The sequence below is a fragment of the Antechinus flavipes genome, chromosome 3 (assembly GCF_016432865.1).
Source record: "Antechinus flavipes isolate AdamAnt ecotype Samford, QLD, Australia chromosome 3, AdamAnt_v2, whole genome shotgun sequence".
NCBI classification, from domain to species: Eukaryota; Metazoa; Chordata; class Mammalia; order Dasyuromorphia; family Dasyuridae; genus Antechinus; species Antechinus flavipes.
In genome coordinates, this window is record NC_067400.1 from 360,481,416 (window position 1) to 360,506,916 (window position 25,501).

The window sequence follows — 25,501 nt, forward strand, 5'->3', positions numbered from 1 at the left end:
AACTATTCAGTTTTTAAAAATCTGATTTAAGGCTTCAAATTAGGACCATTGTAATCTGCCAAGATCTTTTTTGGAACCTTACTATTTTTTTTTCCAGAGTATTAAACCCAGTTGATGATCTCTGCCTTTATCCAAATCGCTCTTTTCCTAAATTGATCAGCATTTGGCTAAAAAATATTCTTGCTGCACTATATAAGCAAGTGTTGATGTAAAACAAAATGTTAAATTTGGCATCAAAAGGTGAGTTTTAATCCAGACTTCTACTTTCCCCCTGTGTTTTGATCAAGACATGTCCATTTCTGAGCATCATCATGTCTTTCAATAATGATTTCCATCCAGATTGACATATTCATTTGTAGTTGGTTCCAATTATATCCGTATATTTCTGGTTTGTACCCAAGAATCTTATGAGACTGGGTCAAATGTCTAGATAGAATCCAAGTATAATACTATGTAATTTTCCCTTAATCTACCAGTCTAGTAATCTTGTCAAAAAAGGAAATGAGGCTAATCATCAAGCTCTATAAGTGATTTCTTTTCCAAACACACAAAACTACCCAATCAGGGAAGCTTAATTAGATTAGGAATCAGTCAAAATCACTTATAGTATAGTTTGGAAAATTGATACTTTTTTTTTCCTTTTTTGGGAAGGAGGTGAAGTGGGATGGGAGGAATAGAAATGACATTTGCTTTCCTCAGTCCTAGAGCATTCTCCAGTGTGATATAAAGAATGAAAGCAGTATTTATTATGCATCTTTTATGTGTTAGGGACTGTGCTAAGTGCTAGGGATACAAATATAAACATAAAGACAATTTCTGCCTCAAGGAATGCTTGGAGAAAGTTAAAAGAGATGGGAGGTAAAGGTACCTTAGAAATTTGAAAACCAGCCAACTAGATTAAGAAAGCCACCCAGTAAGAAGGCCCTACCCTATAAGGGAAATTCCAAGATGAGAGTGAAATGTGGAAATTTGAAAGCCAAGAAGAGTGTGTATAATTCCTGAATTTGGTAGTGTTTTGAATTTGACTTCCAATACTTCAAGACTTATTAAGTGTATGGTCACAGGCAAGTTCTTTATCTTCTCTGAGCCCCATTGTTCTCTTTCGTAAGATTGTGACCCTATGGGGAGATCCTGCTCAGAGTTCAGATCAAAGAGGAGTTCTCCACATGCCCCATTGGTACTTAAAGATGGTTCACTCAAAAGGTGGATAGAATCCTCTGGTGAATATATGGGAGAACATGCAAAAGCATCTCACAGAATTGGAAGGCTCCATTTCAAAGATTGTGATCTGCATTGTTGAAATACATCGATGTAATCATAGCTTCATAGAAATGTTGGAGTACTGGTATTTAGTGGGTTATATGATTAACAAAGTGGAATAGTAAAATGTTTTCTATATACCCCATCTCACCAACCTAATGATCTCCAAAGAAAGAAACATAGGAATGATATCTATGGTATCAAAGACATAGTAATTAAAGCTTAATCAACAAAATTAGTCAAGACTATATGCTATACAGATCTTATCAAGCTTATGTTTCAAAGTATAGCTTGGATGGCCTCAGTATGGTCCTCCCACATCAATGAATCAGTTTGAAGCTCTCCCCACCCACCCTAGCACTATAAAAGGAAAAATTGCTGGTCCTAGCCAATCATGCAAAAGAAAGTGGAAGTGGGAAGGAATGAAGGAGGGAAAGATGTATTAAGTCCCTGCTGTGTGCCTAGCACTGTGCTAAGTGCTTTACAAACATCTCTTTTGATCCTCACAACCAGAGGAGTGAGATCAGGTGCCCATTTTACAGTTGAAGAAAATGAGGCAAAGACACTAGCAGTTATCTGAGGCTGGATTTTGAACTCAGGTCTAGTTGACTTCAATTCCATCACTATATCCATTATGCCTCTTCATTAATTCTGTAAGCAGCTGTGAAAACAGAAAAACAGATCTGACCATGATGTAATCAATAAGTATCATACTTGGAAAGAAGCTTGCTTCAAGTGAAAAAGAATTCTACAGAAACCCAAGCAACTATGGAATACAGCAGGAAATTCCAGAGTGGCCCAAAGGATAGAACTCAAACTTAGAGCTTCTGAAAGATGATGCTAAGATTGAAATTAGATCAGAAATTAGCCTACTGTTGAGGTTAAAGGATGCAGGGCCTGTGACTGAAATCCACACAGACCTCAACTCACTCATATATGCTGTCCAGTGTAGCTCATGGTCACACATTAAGATTATCTCTGCTAGCAAGAGTAGCAATGACATTTGGTAAAGCTGTCTTTATATGCAAGTGTTGTTTATCCTGAAATTCCCTGAACTAACAAGAATCCAAAGCAAGAAGCAGTTACTTTGGAGAGAACTTAATCTAATAAATGGGTATAAATCAAGAAAGTCCTCTGACCCTTTTATTATTTTGATATATTTTTGCAAATGCCAGCAATAGCAATAAGAAGAAAGAAATTAAAGGTATAAAGATAAATAAAGAAGACATAAAACTATTCCTACATAGCATGATCTACTTAGAAAATGCCAGAGAATCAGCAAAGATACTAATTGAAACAAAGTGAGCAAAGTCACAGGCTACATTGTAAACCTTCAAAAAATCAACAACTCTTCTGTATGATAACACCAAAGAGACAATAATAAAGAATAATTCTTTTTCAGATAACTGTAAAATGCTTGGGGATCAATTTACCAAAACTTCAAAATTACTTTGGTAGATGCAATTATAAAATGTTTCTTAAAGAACAACTTAAGTACTTAGAGGAATATTTAGTGCTCATGATTGAGCTGTGCTAATATAATAAAAATGATAATACCACCAAAATTAACTCATAATTTTGGTGTTGTACCAATTATCAAACTAATACTTTATAGAACACACAATAACAAAAAAAATCATTTGGAAAAATAAAAAATCTATAATATCAAGGGATACAATGAAAAAACAAAAAAGAGAACAGTATTTCCAGATCTCAAACTATATTATAAAGTAGCAGTCATCAAAACTAGATCATATTGACTGAAAAATGAAGAGATAAATCATTGGAACATTCTGGAAAGGAGACAAATGCACACACAAATGCATAGCTCACATGATGTCAAAAAAATGGCATAATGGATAAAGTGCTGGTGTTAAGAGTTTTAAGTTATGCTCCTGCCATAAGTATGCATTTAGCCATACAACCTTTAGCGAGTCACTAAGTTCAGTGGTTCCAAACCTTCAAGTTCTATATAAATGTTGTCTATCGTTCTTATCATTTTCATCATGACTGTTCATCTTAGTAAAAGATCTTCGTGAGTTTCTGGGGTCAAGAAAAATTCATCTCCTGACAATCAAATTTGTAGGCCTCTGAATTTAGCTAAATTAATCCATAGGGGAATGATGCAGTTTATTGAATGAGATAATCTGGCGCAGAGTATCTTAATGTTTACTCCCTTCCTCTCCCTATTGCCAGGTTCTAGTTGAAGTCTTTACAACTTGTTAGGATTTGCAAGTCCTGCTAACAAGGTCACCCCTTTGCCAGAGAAAAAGGCGTTAGAAAAAGGCAAGAGAGTTAGCACCATACCAACACAAGTCAAAACCCAATTATTATTTAATAAGTAAATTTTAAAGAGTTGCCTCAAATTATTAATATAATGACCTGTCCCTAGTAAGTGTCATCAGCAGGATTGGAACTCGGGTCTTCTTGACTCCAGGGAGTAGTCTCCACACTTAATTGTTGTGAGATTTCTTCTAGTTAAAAAATATTTTAAATTAAAAAAAAAATACTCTTCACCCAGGTTGGTTAGTGTGTGATGTATCATTAGACCTCTGAGGCAAGTTTATAGTTTACAGATCTATATGTCATGTGAAAGTAAGCTTAATTAACACCCTTTTATTGGATACCTTATTCAAATAAAAAGTTATTCCCATTCAGTGATGTGTCATTTCACTTCCCTAGCCTTTTTCTCTATCTTCCTCTGCCTTCTCGTTATCCAGCTTAGTGCCCACACCCAATGATTCCTCCCATTTCACTGCCTGGCCCTGATCTCTGGGTTGCCTGCCTTCCCTTCTTCCACAGTATGTATGTGGAGAGTCCAAGTGACATGACAAATGATTTATAAAGGAGTAAGCTACAGATCGCTCTGATCAGATAATGTGAGACCTTCAAGAACCAGTACTCTGCTGAATGAGAAACCCTTTTATTTTGCCATGCCAGGCTGCCAGAGTCACTGAGCTCCACAGGGTCTAACCATGGGGAAAGAACAGGGGCTGCAATTCAGAACAGCACTCTTGATTTACTTGTATTTAACACTTCTCAACTTCACGCCCTTCTGAATATCTGTTATTTCTCTTTCCAAGTACAAAATAAAGAGGTAGGTTTGTTGTTGTTTTTCTCCTCTACACCACATGTAAATAAAAATTTCATGGTTTCTATTAGGATTTTTACTTTTGTTTTGTTTTTAAAGGTTAAATGACTAACCCAGCTTGTAAGTGTCTGAGGCTGGAGCAGTTAGGTGGTGCAGTGGATAGGGTCCGGGCCCAGGCCCAATACCAGGTAAATCTCGGAGTCCTGACTCCAGCACCAGTGTTCTCACGGTGCCATCTAGGTGTCCCCATATTAGGATTTTTATAAGAAAACCAATAGCATAGAAACAAAATGAGTTTAAATTATAGCACAAGAGATTGAGACCACATTTCAGATCTTCCAAACCACAAGCACATTGGAAATATTAGAATGGGTTTCAAAAACAATATATATTTGCATATATACATGGAATTAGGGGATGTATTGATAAATGTCTAACAATCTATTTCCCCCCCCCAAATGAGACAATTTTAAATTTAAACTACATTATTAACATTTTCACAATTATTTTAAACCTAGAAATTCAATAAAATCAGTCCTCATTTATAGCATTTGAAGATTTCTGAGATGCAAATGCTCACACTGAAAATTTAACTGGCTCTTGAGGTGATATGCCTTCAAATATCCATGAAGCCCTGAACAAATGGGAGAATATTCTTCTATGATGATAACATTTTCAGTTGATGCAACCAAAAAGGTTTTGGCTAAGTTTGGATTAGATTGGATTTCCAACAAGAAAATCCATGACCCTTAATTTTCCTTTCCTGTAGTTTTGAAACAACTAAACATCTGTAGATATGAACTTCTGTGGAGTGTCTCCAGATCCATTCAGTGACTCCTCTGAAGGAAAGTGTGCTCCAGGAGCTGCAGAGCAGATGGTCGATCATGCTGGTCCCTATTAGAAAAAGTAAAAGCTTAGAAAAGTAGTTTCTGAGTAATATTTGGTTGTTTTGGAAATGAAGTCTCTTACCAAAATGACAAAACACAAAGTGTAAAATAAATAATTTATATCTATGAAAGCACAAGTCTAAGCCTCTTCTCCTCCTTTTCCTCAAGACACTAGAACCTCCTAAAAATACACCTGACAGTCATTTGGACTTGATAGTTTTCAAGCCACTATCTTTCACAATAATGAGGTAATTACTACAATTGTAATTTTATAGATGTCAAGATGTCTCAGAAGTCCTGTAGTTTATCCTCTTATTTTAGAGTGAGGCTATTAAGGACCAAGGAAGCTCAGTGGCTTGCCCAAGATCACAAAGTTAATTACAATACAAAATCAGACAAAAATCCAGATTGTCTGAACCCACAGCCAGGGCTAGAAAAATACTTAGAAAACAATTATTTAATGATAATTCTATTAGATCCTTTTACTGTCAAATTTTTGAGAAGTGGTCTAAATGTTTTGTCTCTGTTTCTTTGCTATTTATTAACTCCTTAATTTTCTACAATCTGGTTGAAACTATTCCCTAGAAGGGCATCAAAGGCCTCCCAGTCACCAAGCTTTTGATCAGTCCTCATCCTTGGAAACATTAGAAGCCATTGACTATTCTTTAGTCATTCCTTAGAAACCCAATGATCATACTGACTTAATTATTCCTTCTGGAGTCTCTCTCTTCTCTCAGCTTAACATGGTATTTTCATCCTCTTCCTCCATTTTTGACCTTTCCTCTGCCTCTTCTTCATGCAAGCTTCCTGTTCTCCAGTCTCTCCCTAAGCACTCCAGTTCTTATTCTGGGGTTCCAGTTTTCAGATGAGTGAGAGTTCACTATATTTAGTCTCACCCAGTTACACACTGCTCTCAAACCATCTTCTTACAAGTGCTGTTGTACTCCAGCTTTCTCTCCAACCCATCCTTTCAGTTCTAATTCTGGGAATAATGATCTAATCAAATCTATCATTCCCAGAAAGGACTTGTCAATTTTCCTTATTACTATGCTCACCACCCTAGTGACTTCCCTCACCAAAATAACCCTCCTGAGCTACTTACTACTCTCCTATGTACCTAGGTTCCATTATTGCAAATAATGAATCTCCTGAAGTGTTCCCATTTTTCTAATCAACATTGAATATTTCTGGTAGGCTGAAACCAAATGATCATACTGACTTAATTATAACTTTGAATAGAATGAATTGTGAATGCCTGTCATGATGTCAGGGGATTCCTTAATTAGGCTTAACTTTATGTGTAGTTTTCATCTACTGGAATATGAACTCTCAATGGAAGGACTGTGTTGCTTATTGAATTTGCATCCCTAGGAGTTAGTTAGTGTAAGGCCTGGCACATTGTAAACTGTAAGTATTTCATAAATCCTTTTTCATTCATTCAATTGGCTTTTCTTCCTCCTGTTCCCAACATTAGACAGTCCCTTCTTCTTTAAGTCTCTTCTTTGGAGAACTCATCTGTTTGCATTGTTTCTGCAACCACTTCTATGATTAGAAATATTCCTCTCTAGCCCCAATCTTTCACTTCAGTTCCAAAATGGAATCTCTCAGGTCTACAAGATGATTTTCTATAGTAAAGAAAGCCAAACTCCTCATCCTCCTCTCCAAGCAGGACCCCTGTCCCCCATTCACATTTTCCTGATTTCAAAGTACTCATTTTATTTCTGAACAGCTCAGTTTGCTAGGAAGTTCTTGTTCTTGACCCAAAATTTCCTTCCCTGAAACTTTTATCCACTAATCCTTGTTATACTCTCTGGGGACAGAGTAATAATGTTTCTTCCATGAAAATCTTTCAAATATTGTTAGAAAATGATCACATATCTCACTAAAACTTCTCTTATTCAATTTATTTTAGCTGTGTGTTCTGCATCCTTGTTTCCCTAATCTATAAAATGAAAGAATTAGACTAAATGATCTTCAAAGTCACTTATCAGTTTTAATTTAATGACTCTCTTCTTGATTTCCTAAAAGAAGGATAGTTGTTGGTTTTGAGAAGAGGGATTGGGAAGGCAATTGGAGTTTAAGTGACTTGCCTTGGGTCACACAGTTGAGGTCATATTTGACTCCAGAGCAGGTGTTCTATCCACTGAGCTACCTAGTAGCCCAAAGATAGTTTGAAAGAGCCATGAGTGTGTAGTAGAGGGAAAAAAAAGGCTTGCATTAGAGTGGCAAAACTTTGTTATTTGTCAAAGGTCTGCCACTTACTTGTCATGTGACCTTATGGAAGTCATTCAACTTTTATGTACAACTGTCTCCTCATCTGTAAAGGAGGGTTTGAGATTAGAATCCTAAATTTACTCCCACAAATAAAGATCCAAGTGAAAAGTCAATGCCAACTGTTGCAGAAGAAAGTAATTGCTAGGAAAATAAAACAATAAATGTCTATAACTATATAAATGCAAAGAATTTTTTAAAAAATGAATATTGTACAATTAGCATGACCAACTAACTTTAGATACCCAAAAGAGCTGAGAAAAAGTACATCTTTCTCCTCTTTGCAAAGGTGAGGGACTATGCTCGTGAAACATTACAAATTCTCTCAGAATTATAAAATCCTAGCTCTAAAGCTAAAAGAGAACTCAAAGACCAAGAAATGAAACTCCTTTATTTTACAGTTAATGAAACTGAGGCACAGAAAGTAAATGAATCATTTCATAAGTAGCATGTATAAGTTAGTTTTTGCTGAACTGCTTTACCCCTCTCTTTTTATTTTATCAAAAAAAAATTAAAATTTGGGAAGAGGGGCAGCTAGGTAGTGCAGTGGATAGAGCACCAACCCTGAAGTCAGAAGGATCTGAGTTTAAATCTGGTCTCAGACATTTAACACTTCTTAGGTGTGTAACCCTGGCTAGTCACTTAACCCCATTTGCCTCAGCAAAAAGAAAGAAAGAAATATGTAAAATTTTGGGGGAAAGTTCTTTTGATATGCACAAGCAAGTTAAAAAAGGTCTCCATATTTTGGGGGCTTTTACCTCTGCCATTCCCCAAGCTTCTTACCTGGTTAAACAAACACGTACAAAGTCTGCTGCATTTTCTGAAAAATGGTCTGGTAAAGAAGGCATTAGCCCTCTATGAGTGCCAATGTAAAACATTGCTGCCATCCTGTCCATAGAAGCCAAAGGTGGTTTCCCAGTGGCCATCTCAAATACAGTGCAGCCAATACTCCAGATGTCTGACTTCCTTCCATAGCCGGATTCATTGATGACTTCAGGTGCCATCCAATATGGTGTTCCATGCATAGACTTAAGCATTTCACTATGAGTGCCTGTCAAGCTCACATAGGCCAAACGCCTGGCACATCCAAAGTCAATCAGTTTTATTATTCCAGTCGGCATGAGCATAACATTATTCCCTTTGATATCTCTGTGTACCACACAGTTCTCATGCAAATAAGCTACTCCTTGGAGAATTTGTTTGGTGTATTTGGAGATCACCATCTCAGGCAGGGGTCCAAAACGGCTTATAATACTAGAAATGGAGCCACCAGGAACAAACTCCATGAAAATACTTACAAGGTTCTTTTCCAAGCATGTGCCCAAGTAAGCCACAATGTTGACATGTTTCAGTACCTTAAGCAAGTCCACTTCTTCTTGCAGTTTCTGATATTCTCTCTCATTAGCTACTTGATCAGAGGTATCCAAAGCTACTTGTTTCACAGCTATGAGTTGGCCCTGACTTGTGAGACCACAGTATACCTAGAGGTAAGCCAATATCAATCATTAAGCATGCACTACACAATAGTTGGACATTTTGATAAGTCAATAAGCATTTAGTAAGTACTTACAAGTTTCAGGCACTGAACTCATCTCTTAGTCCTATCTTCTTTCCCTCCTCAATCCAAATTTAACTTGCATTCCAAATCTTTGAGGAAAATGCAACTTAAATTATTCTGATAAATTGGAACTGGGACTGGGTTGGGAAGGAAAAATGTTGAAAAAATGTTGCCCTTTTTAAATAGTTCTTATGAAAACTATTGCCCAAATGCCCTCTATAAGATTTAGGGAATCTTATTTAGGGATTAAGAAGCTACTAAGAGAATTTGGAAAAGCTGCATAAAAAGCCTCTCACCAATTTCTGCTAATTCAATAAATTGATGGCAGAGACCCTTAAGACTCCACGAAACTCTGAATTTGTACAGAATATAAACTATTATTAAATACTATAAATTTACATATAGGCAGTGTCTTTTTTACTATATATCTGTTATTCACCTTATTGAGAGTTAATCACTCATATCTCTAGTGTATTTAACAAGAATAGGAAAAGATCCAGTTAAGAACCCGAAGTGTCCAATGACAGAAACATTTCCCATCCTTATTTTCTTTTTTGCTCTCCAAAGAAGCAAATATTAATTCAAGCAGTTCATGTTAGAGCGATTTGAATGCCCCATCCCTAGATCTATCCTGGTTCAGTAGGCAGCAGAGAAAAATAGAAACTCCCAAAGATAAAGTCAAGAATAAAACTGTGTCAATCTTGTGACAGAGAATATCACTGTTCTTTGATGTAGTCAATTCAATTCAATAAGTACTTACAAAGTATCTCCTTTAAGGCACTGTTAGTTACTAGGGATGTTAAAAACAAGAAACAAGGTAGAGAGATGGAAAGATGGAGGATGGGATGATAGAGGTAGGCAGTGTAGGAAAAACAATGGAGATGGAAGGAGCAAGAGTCACTTGTGAAACTGTGGGTCAGAATTGGGAGTACCCAGGTAGCATGAACTCATAGCAGACTGGAGCAGTGCTGGGGGAAGGAACAGAAGTTTGGGATCAGATTTTTATAGAGCTTTGGTGATAGATTAACTCTCAGTTTAGGGTTAGTTCATTAATATATCTACCTCATCACAAAATTATTAACAGCATTTTAGGATTATTTTCTTTTTTTGCTGGTGTCCTGCCAGCTTTACTAAGCATGGTTGGAACTTTTCTGAGGATGATAGACCATGGACCGAGGGACCTTATAGTAAAGCCTAGCTGGCTTCCCCTGATTTAGCACACAGTCTCAGGATGTGACCTTATTTACTATATAATACAGTTTCCAGAGGCTCCTAAACTCCCCTAATTTATGAAGCAGTTTACAAGCAACAGTTATACTTCCTTATCTTATAAAACAGTCTACAAGTGACTTCTAGGCTCCCCTTTGCAATCTTACTTCCTTCTATTGTAACTTATAGATGTAAGGGGTTCAGGGGGATGACAGTAATATAATTTTAACACAGCTTATACCACAGTCCAGTGAACAAGATTTTTTCAGAGAGTCAAGAGAATATGATTTTCCAGAAGAGGGTCTCAAACACACAGAAAGAAAACCACTGTGCTGCATTGCACTGCCACAATTGCATGTTACCAAATTCTCTTGCATGCCTTCCTTTTAATTCAATAGTCAAGACTAAAATGGCCAGCATATGCCTACATTATTTTTTATTTTATAAGTTGCCTCAGTAGTCAGAGTAAAAGGGCCAGCATATACCTACATTATTTTTTATTTTATAAGTTGCTTCCAGATTTCCTCAGAATTAAGCTAGTATCATTGATAGGGTTGTTGACAGAAGCTGCTCCCTTCCTACCTTCTTCCACAGAACAACTATCATGCTGTCCTGTTTGTGGTTATCACTATGAGGAAGAGAGATGGTTATTTGTTCCATATTTTACAAAGGTCATATTAGTACTTGCTGAAATTTTCGCTTTGCTGAGCTCCAAGAGTCTGACATTTTCTTGTGTTAACTGGAACGTACCGTGCCATATGCGCCCTTCCCAAGGATTTCACCTTTGGTCCACAGAATAGGCTCTTCATGCTTTAAACTGTTTTCAGAAAATGGCTTTTCATTCAAACTGAATAAAGACTTTTCATCATCAGAGAGCCAGAAATTATTACTGTACTTCTGGAAAAATAAAGTAAAAAGAATAAGAAAACCATTATTATATACATCTAGTACTAAAGAAGAAAAAAATGCTTCCTAACTTTTGCTGCAAGAACATGTTCACTGTGACAGACTTCTTTAAAATCCCTGGTGCTTTATTATAATCGTGGCTCTATAGACAGTAGGCAGGCCAGTTTCTGAAGACATGCCTCTGATTTATTAACTATATTTATTTTGAGGTCACTTTATTAAGAGCCCATTGTCTGTCTGTGTTTCACACACGAAAAACAAGACAACATGGTAGAAAGAGCAGAGATCAGAAAAGTTGGATCCAAGTTCTTCATTATACTAGGCAAAAATCACTTCATTTCTAGCATGTTTTGCATACTTGTCTAGAGCATAGGAATACTACTTCTCACTCTACCACCTATTTCATTAAGTTGCAATAACATGTATGAAAGCAAATTGTACACTATGGAAGATTTTCAAAAGTTATTATTTTAAAGGTATTATTGCTTCTGAGAGCTTGGTATTCCCATTCAGATGGATTTTAATCCAACAGACTAATCTGCAGCCATTGCAAACAAAAGGAGCCTCTACAAACCATGGAAACTAGATATGTCTAAATGTGGGGCAAGCCATTTTGCTTCTATGAACCTTGGTTTCATCTATCAAATGAGAAGTCTGGGCTTCTTAAGAACTGGTTCCTCCATGCTCCAGTTGATAAATGATCAAAAGATATGATCTATGCCCAAAGGTCTATAAATTCATGCACATCCTTTGACTTAACAATACCACTACGAGGCATGAATACCAAAAGAGATTTAAAAAAAAAAAAGGAAAAGGACTGATATATACAAAAAATATTTATAGTTGCTTTCTTCTCAGGACAAAAAAAAATGGAAATTGAGGTGCTGTCCATCAATTGGAGAATGGCTGAATAAATTGTGATATGTGTTTCTAATGATGGAATATTATTGTTCTATGGGAAATGATAAGCAGGATGCTCTTAGAAGAAAAATGGAAAGTCCTCCATGTACTCAAGTACAATACATGTACTGTATACAAAGTAAAAGCAATGTTCTGGAATGATCAGCTATAAATGACTTTGCAATGACAATACAATGATCCATGACTACTCTGAAGGACTTATGAAAAATCCATACTTAGAGAAGGAACTGACAGTGTCTGAATACAAATTGAAGCATTCTCTTCCCCCCCCCTCTCTTTCCCCCTTCTTCTCTCTCTCTCTCTCTCTCTCTCTCTCTCTTCTTTCTCTCTCTCTCTCTCTCTCTCTCTCTCTCTCTCTCTCTCTCTCTCTCTAGTTTTTATTTTCATTAGGATGGGACATCTATGTTTTCTTTCACAGCATGACTATTTCACATGTAGTTTCTTAATTGTGGGTGGGGGTAAGGGAGAGAACCTAGAACTTAAAAAATTTAAAAACAAAATGTAAATTGTTTTGAATGTAACTGGGGAAAATAATAGATAGATAAATGTGAAAAAAAAATTTAAGTGGTTCTTAACTTTTTTTACATTAGGCACTCTGGCAGGAGTTCCTAATGTAAACATTTTGATTCCTTCTCAAAGTAAAATATATAGGATTATAAGGAAACCTAATATTAAAATACAATTATCAGGATATTTTTAAAATAAATTCATGGACCCCAGGTTAAGAATGTCTAGAATTTATCTCCAAGAAATACTTATCATTCTTCAACTATCCCTAATCATAGCCTTCACATCATCAGAGCTTATATTTTATATCCTATTTGAAACTACCCTAATCCTCACCCTAATCATTATTACAGGATGAGGAAGCCAAAAAGAATGACTTAACACAGGCCTATACTTCCTCTTCTGCACACTAATTGAATCTCTCCCACTTTCTAGGCCTATAGCACCATGATCCATTGTATAACAGTGTTTAGCTCCCTATATCTGTCCTGGATCTCAAAGTATCAAATCTTCATGGTTTGGAGATACCACATTCCTTATAGACTTTCCCAATACCACACACATATTCTCCAAATGCACTAACATAAATGAAGACTTTTATTGTTGATATTGTCATTTCAGTCCAGATCTGTGATTTTATCAGAGTGAAAAATTGCTGTTGAGCTAATTCCTTCCATTGATGCAGACTGGCGATTTATCTGTAACTTACAGTCCTAGAGATTTATCTGATGTAGTTTCTAGATGACAGGCCCACAATCTACTTTCCCCTCCCAGAGAAAGTGTGGTAAAGCAGAAAAGGTGCTAAAATTGGCATCATGAGATTTGGATTCAAATCCCATTTCTGCCACTTACTTGTTAGCATGAAATTGGCCAAATCATTTAACCACTCTATGCCTCAGTTTCTTCAACTGAAAAATCAGTAATGTAAGAATAAAGGTCCTTTAACTCCCTTTAATCTTTAAGATCCTTTATATCTCAAAATTGATGATCCATATTTTGTATATGTTTTGTTTTTTAAGTTTCTCTGGCGCATGTTAAAGGAGAAAATGTGTTATTAGATTTGGACTCAGAAAACTTAAATTCAAGAATAACTTTGCCACTTACTTTCCAAGCTCTCCATCCTTCACTTAATTTCATCATTGATTAGCCATTGGCAGCAAAAGTCTGGGGAAGTCTTCCTAAAGCTAAGCTCTGGGGCTCTCATCCTCTCTCACCATATGTGAGAAACTATTCTGAAATGGTTTTTAAGAAGAAAAGAAAGTTTCTTGACATTTTAAAGTAATTAACTATGTGACACTGTGCTAGTCCCTTTACAGAATTTTAAAGCTAGAAGGGGTTTTTGTTGTTGCTATTATTGTTTTTGCTTTGTTTCCTTTTGCTTTTGTCCATCAATTGTTAGATCCTCAAATAAATGGAACATCTAAGTGTGGGTATTTTGTTTCAATACTTGCCTCATTATTTCATTCATGGAGGTGCATTACTATGCACAATGGATATGCACAATGGATAAGTTGAGATTTTCACATGATCATTTAAAAGAGATGGTTTAATCTTCATTTAGGATTGACCTCTAATTGGCAATGGTTCTTAACAAATTGACTTTAAAATTCTTTTCTCCTCAACCTCATGAAGTAGATGATTTGGGAAAAATGTTTATGTTCTTCAGGTAAACTTTTACTTAAAGGAACCAGGTAGTGAATATAGCACATGTGATTATTCAATTATTTTACTTGGTTGAGTCTTTGTATGTTTGAGACTGGACCTCCCTATCTTACTAGGCTAGAATAGCCTCAATTCATAGTCTGACCCCATTGCTGCTCAGCAGGAAAAGTTTTGACCCTCTCCATTTCTAATGTAAGATGATTCATTTCGCCTTAGGCAGCAGCATGGTGTTACCTCCTCCCAATACCTATATTGGTACCAGATTTAATGTGAATGTCGGATCAGCTTTAGTCCAATTGTAGCTCAGAATTCGGGATCTCACCACATTCACCATGTTTAACTCATAAATTCAGATTTTCATGCATGTTTTTACAAAATAAAGGACAAAAGTTAGAAAACCAATTCAAAAACATTTGTATTCTTTCTAATTCAAAATTCTGTAATAATATTTCCTTCTCTGAAGTCTTAGGTTTTATGTAATAATTACTAATATAATAGAGTGATTTAAGAGCATATAAATGCTAATCTCAGATGTCTGGTATACATCAACTTCTTGCAAATAACATATTGGACTTTTAATCCAGTTTGCTATCCACTTCCATTTTATGGATAGCACATCAACTTCTTAAAAAAAACAAAACTTTTTTTAATAGTGTCTCATGATCTCTAATGAGGCAGCTAAATAGCACAGGAAACTAGACTTAGAATCAGGAAAAATTGACTTCATATCTAGCCTGACGCACCTAATCCTTTTACTCTGGGATAGTTACTGAATTTCTTTCTGACTTAATTTCCTCTTTGGTAAATAGAATAGTAATAGCATCTACCTACCTCCCAGGAGTGTTAGGTTAGAATATTTGTAAATTGCTTTGCCATGTACATCTTTATTTCCTTCTTCATTGTCATCATTTCTTTAAATGGGAGAAAGGCAATTAGAGTTAAAAGACTTACCTAGGGTCACACAGCTAGTAAGTGTCTAAGGTCAAATTTGAACTGGGTTCTCTTGACTCCCAGGGCCAGTGCTCTATCCACTGTACTATCTAGCTGCCCCACCATCTTCATTTTTAACCCACTCTTTTATAATAATACAATGGAAAGAAAAGGCAGCTAGGTGGTGAAGTAGATAAAGTGCTAGATCTGAAGGAAGATATGATTTCAAATTTGGCCTCAGACATGTATAAGCCATATGACTCTGGGCAAGTCACTTAATTAGTTTGTCTCAGTTCCTTCATCTGAAAAATGGGGATAATAATTATACCTGCCTTCCAAGGTTGTTGTGAAGATCAAATGAGATAATAATTGTAAAATGCTTAGCAAATGAGATAATAATTGTAAAATGTAAAAAAAAAATTGTAAAATGCTGTACAAAGCAGCACTATAAAAATGTTAGCTATTATTATGAAAGAATATTGACTTGAGAGTCTGAAGAATTAGATTTTGTCTAAACTCTGCAATTCATTTGCTATGTTATGTCAGGCACCTCATTTAATCTATCTGGGCTTCAATGTCACCTGCAAAATTGAGAAGGTTGGGTTAAATAATCTTTAAAGTAATTTAACTCTATGAAATGTACCTGCATGTTTTCCCACTATTTAATTACTATTCATCCTTTAAAACTTGGCTTAAATTTCTTCTTATCAGGCTATTCAAAACATAGTAATCTCCATTATGGATTCATATTCTTAAAAGCCTATTTTTCACTTTCTCCACAAACATTAAATTATTTCTCTAGCCTAAAATTCTTTCCAGATTTGCTTTTCAGGGAGGTGGGAAGAACAAATACTAGGGACTTTATTTAAAATGGATCAGAATTGGAAACCCAACTTAAATCTCATCTAGAGAAGGTCAGGCCTCCACACACAGAGGACTACCCTAAAGTTGTGCTTCTTTTCTAAAATTCAAGATTGAAGTTGTTGATTACAGGATGAAATTTTTAAGAATAAGTAGTGGAGAAAGGGAATGAATCTGGGTTACCCTGGGGAATTCAAGATTTCTTTAAATATCACCTCAAAACTTGAGGTAGAGTCAAGACATGTTGGAAGACAATGGGGACTATGGCAATTTGGATTTGTCTCTACAAATCAAAAATACCTTGGGTATCAATGTAGATCAATGTAGGCTCCAATAAAATTGTTTCTGGCAAACTTGAGCCTAAATCATTGAGAACAATATTAATATTAATATTTTTCTTCATTACTATGTCATCTGAATTCCTAAAGTACTTATTCAGTAATCATTCATTTGACAATTAATCACTTGGCATCTTATAGTATCTCTTGTACGGCTATAACTAGGCAAAACCAGGGCCCAATTAGTGAGAATAAATAAGAATTCTCTGAAATGGTCTCAAAATTACACTGCATAGATAAAACTCTGAATAGTGCAAATCTGAATGCATTTTAGGAGATTCTCATTAATCAAGATCTGACTCTAGTTGTTTCTCTCTTGTATTGTTATTCATATTTTTACTAAATTTCTTTTTTTTTAACTGTTTAAGTGTAGGGATTATACTTGCATTTCAAACAAAATCTATTAGATACATATAATAAATACTTGATAAATATTTGCTGATCAAAAATATTAATGTTTAAACAATTAGATATGCCATCAAATGAAATTGTAAGCTATTTACAATGACACTTTCATGCAATGATATACCTGCATTTTGAATCTTGGTGTCTCTTTGTCAAGGTCTTGGAAGGAATTTACTCTTCCACTGATGGTTGGATTTTGTGTTTCAGAATTTGTGTCGTTTGTCACCATTTGCCAGGATTTACTGTCTTTTTCCTCAAGAGCTAATAGTTCTGCAGCTAGACAACCCAGTAATTCATCTGTCACTTGTTCATTATTTTCAGATTCCAGAGAGTCCATAGAAACTGAGCTTGTAACACTTAAAGATTTTTCAGAATTCTGATATGTAACTGACTTATTTGCTAAAGTATTATCTTCCATTGAATATGTCCAGTTTTGGTTTAGAGGTACCTGAGAAGATATACTTTTTGATCTTTCCGGGAAAGAGAAAGCACTCGGTGTTTGAAGATTATTGGAAACTCTGTCAGATCTTCGGATTTCAGAAAGAGTCTGACTGACTTTTAGATTTTCAAGAGTCTCTATATTTAATCTTTTTTGTAATACGGACTCAATGGCATTCTCCTGACTTGGCCTTAGCCAGATATTCACTGAAGCTATAGATTTGGTCTGATGTTTCTCTTCAAGTTCATGTAGATCTCTAAGGCTTGTGGCAAGTATTTGACTGGGAGAATGATCTTCATGACTTACGGATTGTTCCACAGAATCTTTTTCCATACTGGACAAATCTGAGGTAGAAGTGGGTTCATTCTGGTTTTGGTATGCAGTAAGGTCTTCTGGAGACTGAATGGAATTAAGGGGTTGAGCTCCATCTTTACAAGAGGGAGAAGTATTTCCTGAAGATTTCATATGCCAATCAGGTTCTGAAATTATATCATCATTTTGCATATTTTCTATGATTCCTGCTGTAGACTTGGGAATTTTTTCTTTTGAAGTTAAATTTTTGTGCTTTTGTTTAATGCCAAGAGAAGTCTTTGGGGGTTTTAGATGTCCCTTTTTCTGGGAAATCCTTACTCTGCCATTGCCATTTCTTTCATTTATGGAACAACACTTGTTTGAAAGACATCTTCCAGGTGGAGCAGAATTTGTTTCCCTGTAAAATTTGTTTTCCTGACGCCCAGCTTCTCTGACATAACAATATACTGGAGTCCCAAACATTTCATAAATTCCTGGTCCTTTGTCAGTTGAATTGATTTCCTTGAACATATCACTATATTTCAGGTCCAAAAAATTAAAGTTTGATTTTGCTGGAGGAACAGGAGCAGGAGCAGTAGGTTTTTTTGGTTCAGAATTTTTGCAGATACAAGGAAATCCTTGTCTTTGGGGTTTCAAAGCATGGAAGTTTAATGGTTTCTCCCCTGTGTGTGGTCCTCTCCTCTGAAGCTTGGTTGATTGCCTGGGTCTGGACTCATCAAGCCCTAAAGTGGGAAACACTTGCCTTTTCATACTTGCTTTCTGAACAGTAGGTTTGATGGAACCTTCAATAGAAATTGTAGTACTCTGAGGTGTCTTGCTATTCATCTTTGTCTTTGAATCCAATTTCTTCCTATAGGTCTTCATCCTACGCTTATCATTTTCTTGGTGAGCAAATCTATGAAAGGTGTTGCTATTGCTATGAAGAATACTCTTTCTCTTTGAGAGATCCTGTTTGGCTATGGATGGTTCCCTGGGACATTCAGTTCCAGGAAAAGTAATGCAGACCAGAGGGACCATTTCACTCATTTCTGTTCCTGTTGTTTCTGATGCTGCTATTTTTGTGGATGTCTCTCTGCTCATGTGGCTTTTGGATAGTTTTGCTAAAGGGTCAGGAGTAATAACAATGGGAATGGTTGTAAAAACAAGTTCTGAAATATGATTTTGCTCACTTGTCTCATCTGTATGTCCCAATGTATTCTTCAAAGTGGGAAACTCATTTCTAGAACCTTCACTCTGGTCTTGTGTCATTACTGAAGGGTTAACTTCTTGGCTAGTTTGAATGGCAGGAGTCATTCCTTGTTCTTGTTCATGGTTCCTACTCCTTAAGCTATGTTGATTTCTTGATGTTGTGCTTTGAATATTTTTCTCTTCAATATGTCTTATTCCTCCATCATGGAGAGCAATCTCTTTGTCTTTGGAGATGTTGTCTTCTTTAAAAATGTCCTCATTCTCAATGGATACCCACAACTGATCTTTTTGAAAGTGAGAGTCTTCAAGTTGGGTACCATCTTCAACTTTCCTATGATTGAGATTTCCTTCCCTTTCCACATGCTCTCTCAAGTCTTCACCTAATGAATGCCAATGATTCTTCTGAAAAGAGCACATATTCCTAGACCAAATGGAATTGTAACCATCAGATGTTCTGATACTATGGTTCACAAAGACTTTAGATTGGGTTTGTTGCAACTTATTCAATGACTGAAAACCATTAGACCGACTGGTGGGTTCTATGAGACCAGGCATAAGACTTGGAGTGCTTGTAAAATGTCTTTCTGTTTTTTTAAGAAGCTTGTTATTTTCTAGAAGAACAAGTTGACTTGATCCAGTAGACAAGAATGATAGTTGTGGTAAGGGAAACTAGAAGAAAAGAGTGAAAATTCTGATGAATATTAGAATGTTAAATAGTAATAATTATATATTCCATGGTCCTAAGTTAACACTAATCAGAATGTTCTTTGGTCCATACCACTTTCTGGAATGGTGGAACAATGGCCAAAATACAATCTAAAATATCTACAATATTGTATTGTAGGATCTACAAAACATCCAGTTTTTATAATTGGAATCCCATTTCCAATAATAGTAAAGTATTTTTGAGAATAAAAAGGAAAAATCAATTTAGTTTTATTTTTTAAATTCCAAGTTTATCTTAAGATTCATAGCTTTATATATTTAAACAATGAATGCTCTGCTGCATAAGATTTTAAAATTAAAATTATCTAAAAAGTAAAAAATTCCTTCTATCTGACTTTTCATAATAATTGGTCCAAATCTTTTGAAATTCTTCGTTTGATTAATTCAAAATTGCTTTATTTTTATGTTGTAATACTGATGATCATCAGACTTCCAATAAACTTAGAATACTGCTGATGATGCTTATTAAAGTGAGTCATAGCTAGATGAGAGTGTCTTGGAAATATTACTTACTTGGTATCTGAAAACTAGTCATCAGAAGTGATGTAAAATAAATAGACCCTTGTCCTTCACCAAATTTCAGTCTGCGCTACCTTTTGTTCTTTGCCTCCAGAGGTCAGTATAACCTAATGAAAGAAATCTAAGTTTGTGGCCTATAATAATATAGTTTGAAAAACAGTCTCTAAAAGATTTTTAAAGTTTATTCATGTCTTTGCATTCTCTGGCAGTGTGCAGATTCCAGTTAATTGTGCCAGCATTTTTACAGGTACACATGGGAAAAAGTAGCTAATTTGGGGCTTTGTTATTTAAAACCTGCATGTATCTGCATATGAGGAGAAAGGGGGGATTGGGACATGAACACAGGATTTAGGGGAAAAAAGTTACATGATCTTTTGGAGGGTATATTTTCTTACCTCTAAATTAAAATATTCCTACATCTCAAAGAGATGGTAGATAATATATGAGGTATTAAGCCACATTTCCCCCGTGCCTGAATTCTTCCCTGATAGCACAAATCAGCTTTCCAAAAGAGAATCAGCTCTAAGCCAGGTAAATAGAGCTGCTGATTGTGTGATCTTGGAAGTCACTGAACTCCTCGAAGCTCTGGGCCAGTGATGTCCAATTGAAATAGAAACTTCCTGTAAGCCCATATTGATTTAAACTACCACAAATTAACATTATATTATGTTGTATTTTTATTTATTTTTGTTAAACTTTTCTCAATTATATATATAGTATTTTTACATACTATATATATAGTATTTTTATATACTATATATAGTTAAATATATAGTATATATATATATTATATAATATATAATCAGGTTCTTGCTGCAATCTAGAGTTTTGTGGACTATTTGTCCTCAAAGGGCCAATTTTGACACTTCTATTCTAGGCATCTCTCTAAGACTATAAAGTATGAGGTGCTGACCTGCTTTGGTAAAGGGAATTTCCCATTAGGGAATGATCTCACTCCATCCCATCTTCTCTAACAAATTGCCTCCCTACTTTACTACCAATATTCAAACTCTCCCAATCTATTGACAGATCACCTAATACCTATGCCTGTATTCCCAATACTAAAAAAAAAAAATAAAATAAAATAATGCCCCCCCCAAAAAGGCTACCACTTCTCACTTTGTCCATTCACTTCTGCTATCATGCTATCTCCATCTTTCCTTACATGACTAAACTTGAGAGGACAATTTACAGTATCTCCACTTTCACTTTCTTCTTAAGTCTCCACAGTCTGACTTCTGACTTCATCTTTCAAAGGAAATTCTCTTTCTAAAGTTGCTAATAATCTGTTAATTGCTATTAACTATTGCTATCAGCTAACACTGGGCTCTATTTTGAGCCCTTTTCTCTTTTTCCTTTCTATTAGCTAACTTGATAATGTCATCACCTCCCAGAGATTCAATTATCATCTCTTTTTAGATGATTCTCAAATCTATTTGTACCGTCCTCATCTCTCTCCTGACCTGTCGTTTAAATGGCCTGCAGGAATCTTGTACTGAATGGCCTACAGTCCCAAACTGAGCTCATCCTGCCCTTCAGACCACCTTCTCTTCCAAACTTCCTATCGCTGTGGAAGGGACTCTCCTCCTCCCCGTTAGCCAGGCTGACAACCAAGCATCCTTATTCTCTCTCACATCCACCTCCTCCATCCAGGAGGTAAGTCTTGTCATCTCTCCCCTTGTCCCATCTCCATTCTAGGCCCTTTCTCCAGCACAGTCTGCACCCCAAGGCTGACCCACCTCAGCTCCCCATTCCCCTGCCCACCCTCAAGTCTACCCCACACAACTGCCAGAAGGAGCTTCCTGACTGTGTCACCCTCCATTCCCTAACACCTCCAAGATCAAATGCAAAGCCCATCATATCCTTCTACCTTTCTTACACCTTCCATATACTCTATGCTCGGAACACCAGCCTCCTTAAGGTTCCTCACACAAGACAGCCTGTCTCTCGACTCTAGCGTTTTCTCTGGCTCTTCCCCATGCCTGGAATTCTCCCTAGTTTCCAATAAGTTCTAGTTAAAGTCCTTCCTTAAGGAGACTTCCTCTTTAATGTTAGTGCCTTTCCTCTACAATTTGTTTTATGTGTGTAGGTAAGTATCTTTTTGCATTTTATCTCTTCCATTAGACTGTAAATTCCTTGAGAACAGGGATTTTCTTTTACCTCTGTTTGTGTCACTAGCACTTGGTACATGCCTAGCACATAGTTGGCACTTGATACATTTTTATTGGCCAACTAAAGTTCACTCTTGTATTATATTTCATTATAAACTCTATTGTAATGAAATAGCAGATCTTTCCTATTCTTATCCCTATTCTACACTAATATTTCTTATGTTGACTGCAGGCTACTAACTGATGATATACTTGGAAGAGTTAAAGCAATCCTTTAAAAATGCTTTAAATAATACCAGCAAGAAGTTTAAAAATCTGGTTTTATATACCATTGCTAAAATAAGAATTCTTCAAATTCTAAGTACTAAGTAATGAAGCAAATCTGTGGCTGCAATTTATTACATTTTATGGAAGAGACTTGAAAAATTGAAACCAGAAAATGAAAAGGATTAACAGCAAGTACCACCCAATATCTCCTTAGAAGGAAGTATCTCCTGGAAATTAAGACTGAAAATGGCTAGAAAAGATTCTTTAACTTCTATTTTTGTTTTTATTTCAATTATTATAAAGTAATATCTTACCTCAGTTCTTTGGCTACTAAGTCTGACAGCATGTGTGGTAAAACCTTAAAAATAAAAAAGATTAAGAACATATTGAGTATTCCTAATAGTGAACTTGCAATCAAATTGGATAGAGTATTGATAGGGAGGAGAATGTTTCTGGCCAAGGTTTATTGAGAAGGGACATGAAAGTTTAACTATGATACTTACATCATGGAATCATTGCATTGAATTATAGATTAGAAGTTGGAAAAGATTGTATTCTAAAGCCCTCATTCAACAGATGAAAATTGTGGCCCAAAGAAATAACAGTCTTATCCAGAGTTGTAGAGATTTTAAGTGGCACTCAGGATATCAACACAGCCCACTGGCTCCAAAGTCAGAACTCATGTTATAGGGCCACAACGGGGCTCTCAGTGTCCCCTCAGCTCAATCCCTGAGTCTCATCTTTCTAGGTGAGTTGTACCTTTCCTCTGTACCTGATTCACATCTAGAAGTAGTAGTCTGCTGGAGCCAACTCAAACCAGCTTACAAGAGTCACTTGTTAAATTTTCAGTGTGAGCAGGAACAGCTCAGAAATTGGCGAATGCCCCAAATTAATAATTTATTGTTTTATTGAATGTCAGACTTAAGAAAATAATGGAGAAAATATTAATAATGAAAAATAAACTTAAAAGTCTGTTATGCATACATTCCCCTCACCACCTCTCCCCCACCCCCAAATTCAGTTGTTAAACATTTATCAGCATACCAGGGTCTAAGACTTTTATTATTTTAATATCAAATTTTAAAGGATTTTCAAACTGGAGGTGAGTTGCAGTAAAGGGCTATCAGTCTTCCAAGTAAAGCAAGCTTGAAAAGGAGAGGTAGTGGAAAGAACACTCTAGTCTGGACTCTAGAAAAGAGGCAGTAGACTTCTTCCTTCCAATAAAATGGTGAAACTCATGATCTGCCAGCTGGGATTACCCATCAAACTATATTCCACTAGTCCTTGTGATAGGCTTTTCTTACTCCCAAACTCTAAGCTATATTTTCTCATAAAATTGAGGCTCTATTGCAGACTTTTAATGAATGTGAGAGTTTCCTAATGCAATGCATCATTACTGCACATAAATTTATGTATGCTCCCCAGCATCTATTATGTACCCAAGAATTTCCATCTCTGACATATTGACATTTTCCAACTTGGCAAATAGTTAGTACGAACGTAACTATTAGACAACAGCCCAGATCCCAGACAAATTATATGTATTTGGTTACTGGAGTAAAAGAGGAAATCATTAAGATAGACTACCACCTCCTGCTCTAACTGAAATAATAAATCTATGAACTTCTGAAAAAAGTTCTTCAGGAGCATTGCACAAATTGAAATACATAATCCAGCATTAATTTAGACAAAGAAGGTTTGAAAAGTTAGCTTACATACCAAAACTAGCTTTTCCAGTATTCTGTTTAGAACTCTAAATATCTTATCTTTTGGCAACATTTATTAAATTGTGAATGAGGGACATTTAAATCATTTATAATTATTGTTTTTTACTATTTAGACTTTTTATATTTTGCTAATTTTTCTTTTAAGTACTTAGGTACTAGATGATTTAGGGACTATCCAATATCTATCTATTTATTTATATTTAATATTGATATTATTTCTGACAGTCCAGTGACTGTATTTTATACATACATACATATATATATATATATATATATATATATACAGATGCAGTCATTGTATCAGATGCTTTTGCTTAATTATTTTATTTAATAGAAAGGAAGGTTCAATCTGGGATGGAGGAGAGAATGATTTCACTCTCCCTACCCTAGAAATAACTGTAATGTTAAGATAAAAGACATCAATAAAGTATGTTTTTAAAATATATATTAGAATTATTTCATTATCTGTGGTTGGTTTCTTTAAGTATAATGTAGTTTTCCTGTTTGTATCTCTTGACAGTATCTATTTTTACTGGTGCCTTATCTAAAATCATGATGGCAATTCGGCTTTTTTGGATTTGCCCGAAGCATAATAAATTTTATTCCAACCACTCATTTTAATTCTGTATGTCTTTATGTTTTATTTATATTTCTTGTATACAGCAAAGAATTGAGTTCTATAATACATTCTGCCACTTTCTTCTGTTTTGTGGATATTTAGTGCATCAACATTCACCATAATAATTATTAAGCTTGTACTTTCCTCTATCAAATTCTATTAAATTACTTTTTTAACCAGCACTACCTACGGTTTGTTTGCAATAATGATATCATTCTCCTTTCACAAATACTTCCCACATTCTAGTGTTCAGCCTTAAACCCAGATTTCTTGATTTTTCTTTTATTCATCTGTCCATCTCTGTCTATGTCTGTCTGTCTCTGACTATTTCTGTATCAGTCTCTCTGACTTTATCTTTATATGTCTGTCTGTCTCTCCCTCTGGATTAGAGTATAAATCAGACTTTCTCTGTCTCTCTCCAATAGCCCAAGTTTTCATTTCATGATCATCTCTAGCACCCCATTCCAAGAAATATTCATTCAATTAATCCTGTTTGTAGAAGATTTTAGGATATGATTTACCTAGACATACTCTTGGTTTTCTCAGTGATTCTCATATAAGCTAATATGTCTAAAATTTAGTAACCACTTTAGTACTTTAGCCCAGTCAGGATAAGAGAGTGGGTCTAGGTTACCCTTATTCTTTCCATCTTTATCCTTTGTGGAATCCCACAGTGCCAGAAACATTACTTCAAGTCTTCCTCTTTCTTTTCTTCTCTCCACTTAAGTACTTTTAGTTTATCTTCTTTTCTTTCCTGTTCTTAAATATTTTCTCTCAATGACCTTCA

At 35.5% G+C, this 25,501-nt stretch overlaps 1 protein-coding gene across 1 annotated transcript in view; it reads right to left on the reverse strand.

Moving 5' to 3' along the window:
* Positions 1-1,846: 1,846 nt before the first annotated feature.
* The window catches only part of MAP3K19 (mitogen-activated protein kinase kinase kinase 19), a 58,455-nt gene continuing 34,800 nt past the window's right edge, over positions 1,847-25,501 (reverse strand). Inside the window, exons 12-16 of the mRNA XM_051990632.1 lie at positions 22,683-22,726; positions 16,931-19,414; positions 11,027-11,173; positions 8,293-8,990; positions 1,847-5,245 (exon numbers count right to left, since the gene is read on the reverse strand). Of these exons, the coding sequence (XP_051846592.1) occupies positions 5,179-5,245; positions 8,293-8,990; positions 11,027-11,173; positions 16,931-19,414; positions 22,683-22,726 (3,440 nt within the window). The 3' untranslated portion in view covers positions 1,847-5,178. The remainder of the gene's footprint in view (positions 5,246-8,292; positions 8,991-11,026; positions 11,174-16,930; positions 19,415-22,682; positions 22,727-25,501) is intronic.